The 15742-nt window shown below is 39.6% G+C and overlaps 2 protein-coding genes across 5 annotated transcripts in view; one reads left to right on the forward strand and one right to left on the reverse strand.

The window, feature by feature from the left end:
* Window positions 1-11372, forward strand: part of RGL1 (ral guanine nucleotide dissociation stimulator like 1) — a 94031-nt gene extending 82659 nt beyond the window's left edge. For both annotated transcript variants that reach the window (XM_088154392.1, XM_088154391.1), the window contains exons 17-18: window positions 783-897; window positions 3980-11372. In XM_088154392.1, coding sequence (XP_088010518.1) covers window positions 783-897; window positions 3980-4167 — 303 coding nt within the window. In that variant the 3' untranslated portion in view covers window positions 4168-11372. The remainder of the gene's footprint in view (window positions 1-782; window positions 898-3979) is intronic.
* A 612-nt stretch (window positions 11373-11984) lies between these two features.
* COLGALT2 (collagen beta(1-O)galactosyltransferase 2) overlaps window positions 11985-15742 on the reverse strand; it is a 53206-nt gene continuing 49448 nt past the window's right edge. For all 3 annotated transcript variants that reach the window (XM_007426293.3, XM_025165470.2, XM_025165469.2), the window contains exon 12: window positions 11985-14029. In XM_007426293.3, the coding sequence (XP_007426355.1) occupies window positions 13753-14029 (277 nt within the window). In that variant the 3' untranslated portion in view covers window positions 11985-13752. The remainder of the gene's footprint in view (window positions 14030-15742) is intronic.

The raw sequence follows: 15742 nt of genomic DNA on the forward strand, positions 1-15742 counted from the left end.
CTAATTTAAGAAAGAGATTTCTACAGTGGTCATAAAAGATGGCTTCTCCTCAGTGTAGCAATACAAATTTGTCAGAATACAAAGCCTCATGTTGATTAAAAGTATGTCACATCCCTAGAAAAATACATAAATAAGCCCAAGAATTAAAACATTTAATTAAAACTGGTTAATTGTTGCTCCCAAAGCAGCAAAAGTAAGCTTTTCCCAGATTTTAGATGTCAAGTGCTTTTCTTTTCTTTTTCCTGGATTAAAATTGGAGATATCTATTTTCTCCGAGAACAAGGACCAGATGTTCTTCTTCCCATCATCTGTTGTTCCCCTTCATTCAGTAATGCAGTCAAAAGTCCCAGGTAATACTTCTGGGAAATCCTCAAATTCCTTGCTCCTTTCCACAAACAATATTAGGTCCCATAATAATAAGTGCGAGCTCCAACACGTAGCAACAAAATGGGTTTGTTTTTCAACACCTACTTCAGTTCCTCTCACATCACACAGTTTGGTATGTAACTCACAGCAGCATCAAGATTGTACTCTTCCATAAATACTAACTCAAGGGGGAAAAAAACCTTTGACAAACAGTTTATCTAAACTGCAAAAATAACTGTTTCTCTCAGCCAACTGTTTTTGTAGGATTTTTATCTGAAGAGTCCATACAGCTGATATTTCATTCCAAAAAGAGATAGCTCGGTGCACTAAGACTAGGCAACCGATAAATAAAGCCTGCCTGGAATCCAGATGTGGAAAAGAGAAAGGCCTCATTGCAATCTGTTCTTTCTCTCCAGTTAACCAGCCAAGACAAGACTCCTGCTGTCATCCAGCGAGCAATGTTGAAACACAACCTGGAATCGGATCCTGCTGAGGATTATGAACTTGTGCAGGTCATTTCTGAGGACAAAGGTAAGAAAAACAGGACTTTTGTTACTGCTTAGGTCATTTTTCTGAAGGCAAAGGGCTCTAGCCACTTCTCTTGGCTGTTTTCATTTGCAAATGTAGCCTGAAATTAATCTATTCTATCAGATCTGAAATTTAATATCTTAAAGATAGAGGGAAGAGCAAGGCCATAGGTAGGGTGGAATTGCCCTTGATAAAGAAAACCTTTCATGCCATGCAGACTTAGACTAGGAGCATGCGCAGAGTGCAGTAGAAAAAACAAAAGTCCAAGCTCACCAGCCAATCAAACCAAAGCAGTTGGGGGAGGGTTGCATTTTTTAAACAGAGACTGAGATCAAGAACATATACAGAATGCCATCATCATCATCATCATCATCATCATCATCATCATCATCATCATCAAGATATTGAATCAATGAGCCAAATCATATTTTTGAAAATTGAAACAGCAGCAGCAGTAGTTTACCTTCCATGCAGGCAGAGGCACCATGTAGTTAAACAGACCTTCTCTCTCCACATTCTACTTGCTGTGTAGTCTGCTGGCCAGACACCCATGTTGCAAGGGACAGAGTACCTGTAGAGTCAGTGCACCCTGTATGATCTAGCTAGTTCAGTGCTGGGGCCCAGCAAAATCATCCTTGACAGTGTGCAGGTGGGCCATGGGACTAGGGTTGTTAAAAATCACTCAAAAGTTTTTCTTCCATGTTTTCTATGCTTTCAGTTATCTTTGGAATATCCAGCTTTCTTGCACATTCATTCCCAATCAAGAATGGCAGCATGTCACTTAGGCACTGTTGTGACAAGTGGCTTTGCAGTCAGTTTCTTACAAGTTTTTAGGTTTACTGAATAACCTTGTTGCAGCTGCAGTCACCCAACCAATCCTTTTGTCCCTAACTGGAAAAAAGCCAATTTTTAAAAATTAATTAATTAATTAATTTATAGTATTCTGTATAGTGATTTACAGAAACAATAGGTTCTCATTTTAGATTTTATATATATATATATATATATATATATATATATATATATATATAAAAAATGAGAACCTATTTCTGTAAATCACTTCTACTCTTGATGGAATGAGTATTTCCCTTTTATGTGCACTGGAAAGATTTACAGAAAGTCACTTTATCAAGTTTAGAGTAGAGCCCCTGAATAGGTCTGTCAAGGCAAAAAATACTTTCTATGAAGAAGTCTAAAGAAACAGATCTGAGATAGAAGACATTCAAATAAGAGCAGCTTAAAAAACTGATGTTCTCATTGTAGACATTGTAGAATAGCCAGATTAGTCTATGGTAGCCAAAAATCAGTAGTCTAGTAGCATCTTTTCCTACTAACACATTTTATTAAAAGGCAAATGCTTTTGTGAGCTGAAGCTGATGAAGTGATTCATCTGATGACATGAACTGCAGCTCACAGAAGCATTAACCTTCAAATTTTTAAGAACCTAGCTGTTGCCACACCCACCACCTCATAAGTAGGTGCTACTTTGCTTACTGAGATAGGCTGGGAAGATTGATAAGAAGAAATCCAAAAAAACAGAATGACAAATTGGGACCATTACTCAGCCTTCTGCCTTTTCTTGCTTATGTCTGATGTCTCCAGATGTTTTAGGTTACAATTCCCACAGTCCTTGAGCATTGGCCATGCTATTGGAAAGTATGTGAATTGTTAAAAATATCTGGAGGACATCATTGGTTATCCCTAGTTTCTTGCATTTCTCTGTTAATGGCTAGCTCACCTAGGGCTAGGTGAGCCAAGCTTCACAAGAGAAAAATTGGGTGTAATGGTTTAGGTGCTGAACTAGAAACTAGGAGACCACAAGTTCTAGTCCTCTGGCATGGAAGCCAGTTAGGTGATATAGGGACAGTCAGGCTCTTTCAGTCCAACCCACCTCACAAGGTTTTTGTGAGGAAAAATAGGAACATAGAGTGCTATGTATGCCACCTTGAAGGGTGGGTTATAAATCTAATAAATAAATATGCTGCTGAAATACAGTTACAAAATCAGCAGCTGTTTTCCTTTAAAGAGAAGGACAACCCTGCCCACCCCCACAAACCAACCAAGCAGGGCTGATAGCCAGTATATGGTTGGACTAAGACTGGGGAGGTCCACATTCAAGTCCTTCCTCAGCCACAGAAGCTCACTGGGTGACTTTGGGCTAGCCAGTCTCTCAACTCTGTTTACCTCACAAGGTTGTTGTTGCTGAGAAAGAACATAGAGGAAGAAATGTTTTCTTCCTGGAGGAAAGGTGAGATATAAATCTAACACAGGTAAGATATAAATCTAACACAGAAAGAAAATGTCTCTGGTGACATCGCCTTGCCACTGCATAGTGTAACCTTCAAAGGCCATAAGAATAATGATGGTGAATCCAGTAAGCACAAAAAAGTTGCCGTCTCTAGCCTAGAGAATGGTAGAAGGCAGTAACATAACAAGTAGCCGAGCTCCTGTTCCCTGGCAACTCTTTTCAATTCTGTAATAAAACAAATGGGAAGAATGTTGGGAGAGAGCAGAAATTCGGCCCACTTCAGAAATGCATCACCAGGAGTCCACTCAGAGTCAAACTAGCTCTATAAACAGAAGTCTCTGCGTAGATTAATTTTGGAGTTGATGGATAGGGGTGCTTTCTAAAGTGTGTTGGTGTAAGTGAACCCTTTCCCCCACATATACACACATCAAAGCATTAAATTATTTGCAGTCTCTGGAAGAGTTGGTGAGGCTGCTTCAAAGGACTTCTGTGATTGACTGTATATGCTTGTGCACGCAGAGGAAGTGTGGCCTACGTGGACCTTCTTGTGCAGGCAGACAGGGAAGCTCGCAGAACAGCTACGCCAAGCATTCAGAAGATGTGGCTGTTTTAATGCTTGGAGGAGGGGTGGGGTGGGGTGCTTTGCTCATTCAACATGTTTTGGGTATGCCCTGCTGGAAGGTTTTGGACAACTCTATTGGTTTTCCTTCGACGAAGGAGGAAGCTGCTCTGGAAGAGCTCCAGCCTTAACAGTTGCCCCAGCATGCCCTAATGACATGAATATAAGATAGAAGGGGCCTATCCACCATTTGTCACCATTGTTTCTGCTCTTTCCAGAACTAGTCATCCCAGATAGCGCAAACGTCTTTTATGCCATGAACAGCCAGGTGAACTTTGACTTTGTCCTGCGGAAGAAGAACTCCCTCGACGGACAAGTGAAACTGAGGAGCCGTTCCAGCTTGACTCTTCCCAGGACCAACAGGAAGGGCTGCTGGAGCAACAGAAACAGCAAAATTACCCTTTGAGAGTGGATCAGCCCAGCGCCAAAGAGGTGGGCTTGAAGGACCATTGCAGAGACTACCCAACGTGACAGAACCTTTGGAGATGAACGTGTCAGTATTCAGCTTTGGGGAGTACAAAGCTAACACTTGCTATAAATAGGCACACAGTTAGTTAGTTAGAGAGAACAGACAAAAGACCTGAATGGAAATGCACCCTGTAGGCACTTTTTTTTCCTTTTGCACCCAGTCCATGAATTCAAAGCCACTTTCTATCAGGAAGAGGAAGAATATGCAACTGATCTTCCAGCCCTACTATGGACTATCTAACTCTTCTCAGTTTTGACAGTATTAATTTGGAGCATTTTAGATTTGCTTTTATAAATGGAAGAGGCATTTCCATCCCTTGTGTTCTCACCAGGGAGAGAGAAGCATCAGACTAACCACTGGCTGATGATAGCGCTGTTAAATGGCTGGTAGAGACGGGCTGCTTTAGTAGAGGCAGCACCGCTTCTGAAACAAGGAGAATTCGCCTTCTCTTGGAATCCCCCCCCCCCCTGCAGTTTTTGAAGCCATCCCAGCTTCCGGTCCTATTAGACATGCTGGAAAAATCCATTCCTTCCTCCAGGGGCCAGCTATTCACCGATGACTATATGAATGCACACTACTGCTCTTAATGCCACTATGTTGTTTTCCTGATGCTTTGCTGTTTTTTTTAATGGTGTGTGAGTGTGTGTGCGGGTGTGCGTGTGTATATATATAAATATATAAATATATAAAAAATCAAAATATATTTCCTTGGAGTGTGCAGTTTTACTCCCTTTCAGCTGTGGAGCTGTTTACCTGTATTCAGCCATATTGGCATTATAGTAAACTATATAGTTGTGTTTTATACTCAGTCTGAGAAACAAAGCAAAACAAAAAATAAACCTGCTTAATAGCCATCATCTGAAAAGAGCCCAGATATTTTTTGTGATTAAAGAACATTTAAAGAACCTCCTTTTTTTTTTAGAATTCACCCATTAATTTAAAAAATGACTTATGGTACTACTTTAGTCACCTCGTTGCCTCACGAGCCTGGCTTTGTAGGAAGATGCTGAGGGAGGATGGTATTGATTTTTTGGAGGGTCAGCTTTTCAGTGATGACATTAACCCTTCAGAGCCTGCACAACAGGGGTGCAATCAGGGAAGTGTTGAAATTAAAGTAATAATGATGGTACTGATTATAAACATTCCAAAGGTGGACGGTAAAGAAACTTCCTCCTCATTACTTTTCTCTGATTTTCCCCTTTGGTGAGCAGCAGTGACCTCCCACCTTCTTCCCACCTTCCCCTTGCAGTCTGTGGCTGTATCAGCCTTTTCCTTTTGAAGACCAGGTCACGTTCTTCACCCCCACTCCTTCTGTAGGCCTCTTATAAAGGCCAAAGAGAGCTACAACTCTTCACTCAATTACCATGAAACAGACTGTACTAAATTCAGTAGAATTTTACTTATTTATAATAATATTTATGACTGTAACTTTACATGGAAGAATTTTTCTCTTGTAATTTGTAATCTCAACTTGAATGTATTAACAGGTTTAATTGGGATCACTAAAAGTCTGTCATACCCCAAATCAGAGTTCTTTGGATCCTCAAATATACCACTGTACAAAAAGTCATGCGTAATCATAGTCAGGGCAATTTGTAGGTTATTATTTTGCACCACCATAGAAAAAGTAGGGAATTGACCCTAAGTGCAAAAGAATACTTCTTAAATGCTTCCAACAAAACATGTTTTCAAGCTTTGGCCATGTAAAATGTTGGAAAGGGGATGGATGGTTGACGCAGGGTGAGATCTGGAAGCCAGAGAATTAGCTAATCAGGATTGAGCCAGCAAAATAGATTTTCTTGGTTTTGAAGTAGAATGGGATAAGATTCTCCTGCAAGTCCCACTGATGTGTGTGTGTGTGTGTGCACGTGTGTAAGGGGTGAGTGTGGGGGTGGAATTAGGATTGCTACATAGCAGAGTAGGATATACCAAGCCTTTTTGCTGAAAATGGTTCACCAATTTCAGCTTTGTAAAGCTAAATTTGCTACAACTAATCAGGAGCTTGACCCAGTCCTGACAATAGCTTACAAACATGTATGTCTTTTAAATATACACTTATCAGATTGTGATATACTTTGCACTATGTACAACTCTCAATTTCAAATTTTGTATGTTGAGCCACGTACTTCAACTCTCCCTGTTATCGTCTAAAAGAGATTGTGCGTGTGTGTCACTACACTGCATATGCCTCCTTGTTAGTGAGATACAGGCAGCAATTTGTTACTTTGCAAGGTAGTCTCTAGATTAGAGATCCTGGTTTGCATGTAAGAGCATGAGCTTGCTTGGAGTGAAATTGGGCTTTGAGCTTGTGGCGTACCTGTGAAAGTGTGTAAAACTGACTGCTCCAGTTCTTGCACTAAAAGGGACTGCTGCTTGTGGCATGGTGCCGCTAAGCCTAGTATTCTAGTCTACACCTTCTCTGACTTACAAAAAAGCACTGGCTGAAAGCTTTAATTGACCAATGCCACAATAAGCAAAAAGTTCATTATGTGCAGGCCTTTCTGATGTTGGTTATGGCATATAGAATATTGCAATTTGGATGTAAAATGTGTAGGTAGGAAGAGCATGAATTAACAAATGAAAGACAGCTAAGCATGTTGTGTGTTTGTGAAACTAGGAAAGGGGAAGATGTAACAGGTTTGAATGGAGGTATTCAGATCTTGCAAAGTAGAGTTGATGAAGCCATGCAGGGAAGGAAAAGAGCTAAAATGTATGTCAGAAAGTATGAATTGGTGTCATGTTAGGTTGTGGATACATATGAAAGTAAGAATCCATAGACTAGTAATAGTTGCATGTTATGCTCCAGGTTCTCCAGAAGAACCAGCAATGAGTTTTGAGAATGAATGCAGTCCATGGTGTGATACAAATGGGTGGGAACAAGACAAGATAGTACAGCAAAAGTTATTGGATTGTTTGGAAATGCAGAAACAAATGAGAAAAGTAACTGGTGAGTATCTGCTTAGAAAATGGTCCATTTTGAGTATGTGATTTAAGCACAAGACTGTACATGCACATGGCAAGGGAATGATGAAAAATCTAAAGTTATGATTGATTTGGTAATGTCCACAATTTGTCTTTGGAGAAAGTGGATAAGGAATGAAAGGAAAGAAGTGAAAGAAACTAGAGTGAAAGGAGAAAAGGAAGGAAGAGAAAGTATAAATCTACTAACAAAATGAACGGAAAGGAGAGATAAGGAAAGAGGATATGGAACCTGCTCAGGACAGAGTGAAAATAATGGTGATTGTAACAGAAAAATGTGTGAAGACTAATGGGAAGAATGAGAAAGAATGCTTGGTGGGATAATGAGATGAAAAAGGCTGGGGATGAGAAAAAAAATGCATGTAAAAGAATGCTACAAAAATGATGAGAAAAATTACAGGTGGTCCTCAGTGAATGACCACTTGTTCAGCAACTGCTCAAACTTGTGACGTGCAACAAGTGGTACTTGCGACATGTGACAAGTGAGGTCCTCGCTTAACGACCTGCAGCGATTGCTTAACAGCAGCAACTGGGACTGCCGGAATTGTTGCTAAGTGGTGTGGTCATGTGATGTCATTCTTTACAACTATGTCACTTAGCAATGGCAGTTCCAGTCCCTATTGCCATCGTTAACTGAGGACTATCTGTATAGAAAAAGATAGTTGCAATTTTTATCTAAGAAAACAGAGAAAGGCTAAGGTTAAAAAAGACAGAGGAAATGTAGCGCAATTTAGATGGAAATAAAAACATTGTTTGAAATGACTGAAGTGGGCAAAATAAAGAGCCTCAAAGAGAGTGAATGGAATTAAAGTTGTGATGAATTGGTATGGAACTGAATGGAGGAAATGGTGAAAATAGTATTTGAGAGATTTGTATGGGAATTACTGTACATCAAAGAGTGACATTAAAATGGATGCTGTAAATGTTGCATGCAAGAAAAAGTGATGAAAAGTTGTTGTAAATGCTGTGAGGATGTTGAATAATGATAAGGCTTGAAAGTGTATGGGTATAATTGGAGAAATATTAAAATAACCATGTGATCTCTTTATAGTGGTCGTGCAACTTTGGTAACATATTTGTGAAGACTGCATTTGTGCCTGATGATTGGAAGAATGCTGAAATTGTTTCCCGATACAGCAGTGAAAATAGCAAGAAATAATGCAGGACACACATAGAAAATACCAAACAAAGCAGAATTAATTTGTTGTTAGGCAGGTGGATGGCAGCATTCTGACTGAAGACGTGCAATAGGTGACAGTGAGCAAAAATTGGGGAGTACCATGTGGCTATGTTGGGCAGGAAGTATGCAGATCAGATTTTTCTTTTTCAGCATGTGTAAGAGCAATACGTGACAAATGTAATGCCAGTGTTTCATCACTGAGCAGGGAGTAAGACCAGAATATGTGACATCCGCTTGGCTGTTTGATGTATTTATAAAGGATGCTTGTGGTGATGGGAGGGATGTGTTGATTTGAGACCTGAATATACATGCACTTTCATATGCAGACAGTGTCATGTTGGGTGAAAACTTAAATTATATGATGCAACAAGGAGCATGGAGCTAAAAATTAATGTGACAACAAACAAGGTAGCTGTGCTCACAGGGAAAATGGAGCTAACAATTGCAAATTATGCATACATGGTGAAAAACTACATCAAGTGGACGAATTTGCCTACCTTGGTAGAAGGTTTATTACAGATGGGGAAATGGATGGGAAAATGTTAGGAAGTACAAATGCTGGTAGTAAGATAATAGATGGTAGGTGATCTTTATGAGGAATGAAAGAAGCAAAAATAGCTGTAAGACTTTGTTTTTTGTATGGGAATTGGATAGGTCAAGAGAAAAATTAAGCTGAATGCAATCGGAAGCTTTACTTAGCAGTACCAAAGGCATTACAGGCTTTACAAGAGTAGATAGGATCAAGAATGAATGTTGATCAAATATAAAATGGATATAAGGCTGAATGGCCAGTATGAAACAAGTATTTTGCAGTGGTTTTGTCATGTATGAATGAAGATCAAATTGCAAAAGAAATAGGTGAAGAATGAATGAGTCAAGAGGAAGGGGAAGATCAAAAAAGTTATGGTTGGATTAATGATAACCTTAAATGAAACAGGTGAGAAGTTTAAAGGCCATTGGGTTCTTGGTGTTCTGTGAGCTTGTTTCTTCAGGCATTTCATTAATGGGCTAGGTAATATCACCAGATGTTCCTAGCCTGGTTATGGAATGTCTGCAAGGAAACAACGCTCAGAGAACCGCTGGAACCCAACAGTTCAACCCTGAGCTACATATATTATTTACTGTTGGGAGTTTAAACACCAAAATACAGTGTGCAAAGCAGGGTACATGAATATGGAGGAAATAAGAATGGTTTGCAAAGACAGAAAGATATTGTGAGATATAGTGGTATTAGGGTAATCTAGTTTTAGTTATTTCTTTTTCTTAATCCGTACATTTAACTTATTTGTCTTACTATTTCTTATTCATTTTGTGTTCAGCATAAGGTTGCTTACTCTGGGATAGAATAGCTTGATGGGTATGTATGTATGTATGTATGTATGTATGTATGTATGTATGTATGTATATACATATTTATTTAAAAGTGAGCTTTAAAAGTATCCAGAACCTGGATGAATATTCAAAAAAGTCGAGGTCCATTCTCTATGTTTTCTGGAGAAAAATAAGCAATACACAAAAGTGTTATGTGGGTAAGTATATGCACATACTCACACTTTGTATTTATCTGTAGAATTAGCTAGATTTTTATATTGTTATGCTTGTGTTGATAAAGTTTTTCTAAACAAAGACAAGAATGATTAACACATGTAGTCTTCTTTTATTTATCCCTATGATTTAACCTATTCACAGTGGATCTTTATCAGAAACCTATCATTATAAAAATAAATGATTCCATGCACTTTCACTATCTAAATTTTGAATATAGAATTTTAGGTCTAACACTCAGAATGAGTAATCATTTCACAATTCCAGTGTTTTAAGAATTAGAACCTCTTCATTTGGTAATGCTCTGAATAAAGAATTCAGCTGGGCTGTCAAGTACTAAATAGCCCTGTATCACAGAATTACAAATTTGCAGTCCTGTGGGGCAGGGTGAGAATGAAATAGAGCTCATCAAGGCTTACAAAGCCTTTCTAGCTCCTGAGTGCTGGCATTTGTTGGACTCTTTTTTTCCTCCCCACTTCATTCCCTCCTTCCCCCTCCTTCCCAGTTTCAATTACTATTGGAAGGAGGTTGGATACCTAAGCCCCAGTCCACTGTAGAAGATGAATCCAATTCTGGAACTTACTTAATGGATGAAAGGTCTTAGAACCACTTGATGAAAGGCTGCCTTTGTCCTGTCCTCTCCCCCCCAAACATTTCCACACCTCCCTACTGCTGGCATCAGATTTCTGCCCACTGAGGTGACCATGTATTGAGGTCTTCCAGATATGCTGAAACCAGCTCAGGGAATTTTTATCCAGCCTCTGGACAAGCTGACTAGGAATTGAAGTTGCAATACATATGGAAATCTGAAGTAGATTTTTATGCTAAAATCAAGTACTTGCCATATATCTAAATAATAAACATATCTAACTTTAGTTCTGACTGATGACAGGTTTATGAGTTGGTTCAGGTCCCCCCAGAACAAGTCATCCATTTGCACTGTACTATACAGGTGGTTTTAAAAATGCCCTCCATTATTTCAGTGATTTTTGCTGGGATAGCAATCTTCTCTACGCCCCAGTCATTCTCTCCTTTAAGAAATTGGCTATTCATTTCCTCGTATAAAACACATTGTGCTAAAATTGTAGGGACATCATTTGTATAGAAAACAACTGCTTCTATAAACAAAAGGATCAGTGTGATATGATGTAACACCCTCTTCTTTAACACATATCCTCTCCGCTAATACCTCCTGATGGCAGTAGATTTTATGTTCCTTCTTTCCCCATTTTATTTCTATAGACCCGCGCTGCTTTTACATAATGATGAACTGTTTCAGAAAATGTATTTTGACCCACCACACTCCTCCACCTGCCTTGTTGTAATGAATTGTAATGGAAGAGGAAAAGCAAAACCATAGCATACGTGAAATATGCTCAAATCATATTTTGCCAAGAAATAAATGTATAAATCCCCAGGTACAGACTTGGAAATTCAGATTTTTTTAATCGCTCTGCCTGTCATTAACTTTTTGTGTTGCAATTCCACCTAACTGGTCCCAAATTATATGTCCCATTATTCCTGTGATCTTTAGGATTTTTTTAAAAAAAAAATGTATATAAAGTATAACGGGGGACGCGGTGGCGCAGCGGCTTAATGACGCTGAAAGTTGCCGGCCAGAAATGGCTGACGCTTTGGCGGTTCGAGTCCAGCCTTCGCGCTAAACAGGGTGAGCTCCTGTTTCCTCCCCAGTTCCTGTCAACCCAACAGGTCGAAAACTCACGTGAGTAGACAAATGGGGACTCTCACTCTGGTGGGAGGAAAAATGCTGGTGGCGCCTTGGAAAAAAGGAGTCGGGAGCAGTTGCTGGTAAAAACACGAAACCGCGCACGCCCGAAAAGGGCGCGAAGCAACAGAAACCCCGCCTCCTGTGCTCGCCAGCTGGGCTCTGCCCTAGGAAGGAGGCTCTGGCAAACCACTTCCGAAACACTTGCCTTGAAAACTGCAACGACTCGTCCAAGCAGTCACTGCAGGGTCAGCAATGACTGAGCACAGATTAAAAAAAAAAAAAAAAAGTGTAACAAAGAATGCCCATGAGAGCTTTCCTTAATTTTTGGCATGGTAAAGAAACACTGGAAAGCACTAAAACCAGGTTGTAATTGTTGGATACAATGAAATGTAGTACAATGGGAATTGTTACAGGGCAGCAAGAGATGTTGAAGATTCAACCACCTGTAATGTAGGTTCAAGATTCAAAGCATTTTATGTTTCTTTAATCTCGACAGATAAAGCATTCAAACCAGTTTCTTGTTCCCACAGATCACTCCAGACTACAATGCTACATTAAAGCCACAAATAAATGACCAAGACACCAACTCATTGCACTCATTGCTATATATATATTATCAGACCAGCTGATAAGCTGCACATGTCCCTTTTAGAAAAAACATATAACCCTACTGTTATTTCATCTAAGAATAGCAATTCTTGGGTAGAACATCTGTACAGTAGCAGGTTAAACACATACAGATTCTTTTGATTGTCTTTTTAAATGTTTTGCTTCAGAATGTTTTTCCCCATCCAACTCTGAAGTCTACATTAGCTGGACAAAACCCTTGAAGTAAATGACCACGGACTTTTATGGTATGTTATAAAAATGTAGACTTTGCACACTGAGAAGTTCTCCAGTGGAGCGTATATCACAGCTCATCCCAAATGATGAAGTTTGAACATCATACAAAGAAAAAAATGGCCACATGTCCTTCAGTATAGTTCATGGGTAAATGAGATCAAACTGTCAAAACTATTAGATCAAAATGCTTAATGCTGTCAGATTTCTCAGCCTGAATCTACAGATGTGGGTTGAAATTCCTCCTCGGTCATAAAAGCACGAAGGATAAACCGAGAGCCTTACAGCATGCAGCAATGACATTTGTGCCCTCATGATGTTCCTAGTCAGGTAATGAAATGTCTACAGGCAAACAACCAAGCTCAGAGAGCACCAAGGCCTCCACAGTTCAACCCTGAGCTACAGATATTCTCTTCTATTAGGCTGTGCATCACTCCCAGCTGCTGGCTGAGGAGGGTGTGTGGTTTACTTCCAGGTCTCTCAATTCTTGGTTCTCCATCTATTAGACATCTTCATTAACTTTCATGAAGGTGTGGTAAGGATGAAGATGCAAAACTAGGAATAAATGTTAAAAAATTGTGAACTCCAGAAATTCTTAGTGACAAGTGAATTGTTGTTCATAGCTTATGATTAAAAAGGAAATGAAATAATTAGTATCATTGGGAATTCATGTGATGAACAAAAGGGAAATCTATTCCGTCGTCTGATAATTTCAAGACAGGAGATGCTATTTGGCATTTATCCCTTGGGAACTGGGAGAGTTCCTAACATTTTTGCTTCAGAATATGGTTCACAAAACCAAATCCAGTAACAGTTCATGCAATGCAGCAGACAATAGACCAATAATTAACATGGAAAATCTTGTAGACCTTTCCTAACTCTTGTATATATTAATTTTTATAAATACAGTAACTCTACACCAAGAACTGTAGAAAGACATTGCTCAAGGAACCTTTGTCCTGAGTATAACCTCATTTCCTATTAGATTCCTCCACCAGCTCTATAGAATTTCCTATAATACAAGCCAATCAGCAAAAACTTGGGCTCCTTTCAATACATTTTTTAAAAAAAAGTATACCACCCTTGATTCAGTCAGGTTCACCCACTCGCCCTGCAAAATGAGACAGGCACCTGCTTAGTTCAAGTCAGTCAAACAATTTTGCCAATGAAGACAAGTGCAACAGTATCTCTCAAAGTTCTAAAAGTCCCATTGATGTTTCCAGTAACTCGTAACTGATCCAGTTAACAGTCATAGCTCATCTCTGGCAGATGATGCTTCAAGAGAAGGTTCAGGTGGCAAGGCATTCTTGTTCTGGGCATCTCTGTGGATCTGGCCCTGTCGTCGTGACTTCCGGGAGAGTGTTCTGTCCCAATCGGTGGCCACAGTCTCATTGTCCCAGATTGTGGATGTCTCTGTGTCACTGAGGTAACCTGGTTGCCCAGTGTAGTGGGTTGGATAGATCAGCAAAGGCTCTGCAGAGAAAGCTTTCAAATCTCTAGGTTCATAGTGTTCCATGTACTTGGCACTAAAAAAAACAAAAGATGTCCAAAAAAGCCACAAAGAAGAAAGGGGTTACTTTATTGCCACATGACTGCCATTTTATTTCTCTTTTTTGATATCTTTTGTATCTCACAGCAGGACAAATATATAATGGCTATTAAACTGAGTGATTCATTAAACATTCTTTTATCTCTGTCACGAACCCATATTTGCCTACCTCAACTAGTGATAATACATTGACCTACTTTATGTAAGTGTAGGGAGGACTGATTTATTTTCTACAATTATAAGCCACCTTTTAACATAAAGGCCTTACAGACCAGTATCATAAAATTATACATGCCATGTGGGGTCAATAATTTTAAAAATCTGAGGAACAAGAAGAGGCAACTCCAAGTCAGTAAGTTAGAAAGTATTGGCAAAATGTTGTCCTCATCTAGTTCTTAGGCAAAGGTATAACATAACTTAGTGCACAACTATCAAGAAAACCTTTTTCCCAATATAATTTCCCTTATTTCAACTTTTGATTGAAAAAAATGTAATCAAACATGAATATGAAAGATACTCACCAACTAAAAGGTATCAAAAGATATATGAAGTTATCATTGGTCTCCTCATAAGCTTTCTTGGCCTTATTAAAGCCGTTGCAGCTTCAAATATATCTGGATGACACAATTATTTGAGCTTCCAGCTGGAATATGCTGGCAAGGCCATTTGGGTCATCTTAATAGATGACTTTTATGGGAAACGGGATGGAACGAATGCAGCCCTCATAATTCTCTTTACTGTTTTAGATTCTCTGGGGAACTAGGCCTTGGGGAGGAGTGTTTTGCAGCAGTTGCTATTTTTAATGTCTGGCCAGCTCTAGAAGGAGATGTTGGAGAACAACAGCTCAAGATCTAGGTTATTAACGTATGGTACAGTGGTACCTCGGTTCATGAACTTAATTCGTTCCGCGACTCTGGTTGCGACCCGAATTGGTCGCGACCCGAATCAAATTTTCCCATAAGGTTCAATGTAATTACGGTTAATCCGTTCTGACCCCTCCAAATTTGGTCGCAACCCGATTTTGGTTGCGTCCCGAATCAAATTTCCCCATAAGGTTCAATGTAATTACGGTTAATCTGTTCTGAACCATATGTATTTTTTTAAAAAAACCGCAAAAATATGAAACAAAATACAGTACGAAGAGAGAGAACGCTAACCTTGCTCGACGCGACTTCTAGTGTGGAGGACAGGAAGGCGGGTGGGGAGGCAGTTATTGTTTGGAGGGAGAGTCCCCCTCCCTACAGGAAGCCACGACCATGTGTCACAGCAGGGAAAATGGCCGCGGATCCTGTTCATCACCCGATCCGGCGTTCATGAACGGAGGCAAAATTTTGCGAACGGAGCTGTTCGTGACCCAAATTGGTCGTGAACAGAAGCGTTCGTGACCCGAGGTACCACTGTATCTCAGATAATAAAATCTTGACCAACTTGCTGGCCAACAGTTAGGAAACCACTGGGAGAAGGTTCAGATCATCAGAGTGGGATTCATCAGTACGCTTATCTGTATTGTTCCTTATTGTTCCATTCCAAGAAGCATTCAGTACTCTTGAATGTTGCTTACATTCCATAAGCTGCAAATTTCCCTGAGCCAGTTACATTTAGCCACAGGTATTCATGCCTTGGCTTTGTCTAATCTTTGTAAAACATTCCATGTAGGGCTAACCATGAAAAGTGCCTGGAAGTAACAACT

Source organism: Python bivittatus, unplaced genomic scaffold, assembly GCF_059951505.1.
Source record: "Python bivittatus isolate LINGU-HERP-01145 unplaced genomic scaffold, Pbiv_v1 ctg000700_np1212, whole genome shotgun sequence".
In the NCBI taxonomy this organism is placed as follows: domain Eukaryota; kingdom Metazoa; phylum Chordata; class Lepidosauria; order Squamata; family Pythonidae; genus Python; species Python bivittatus.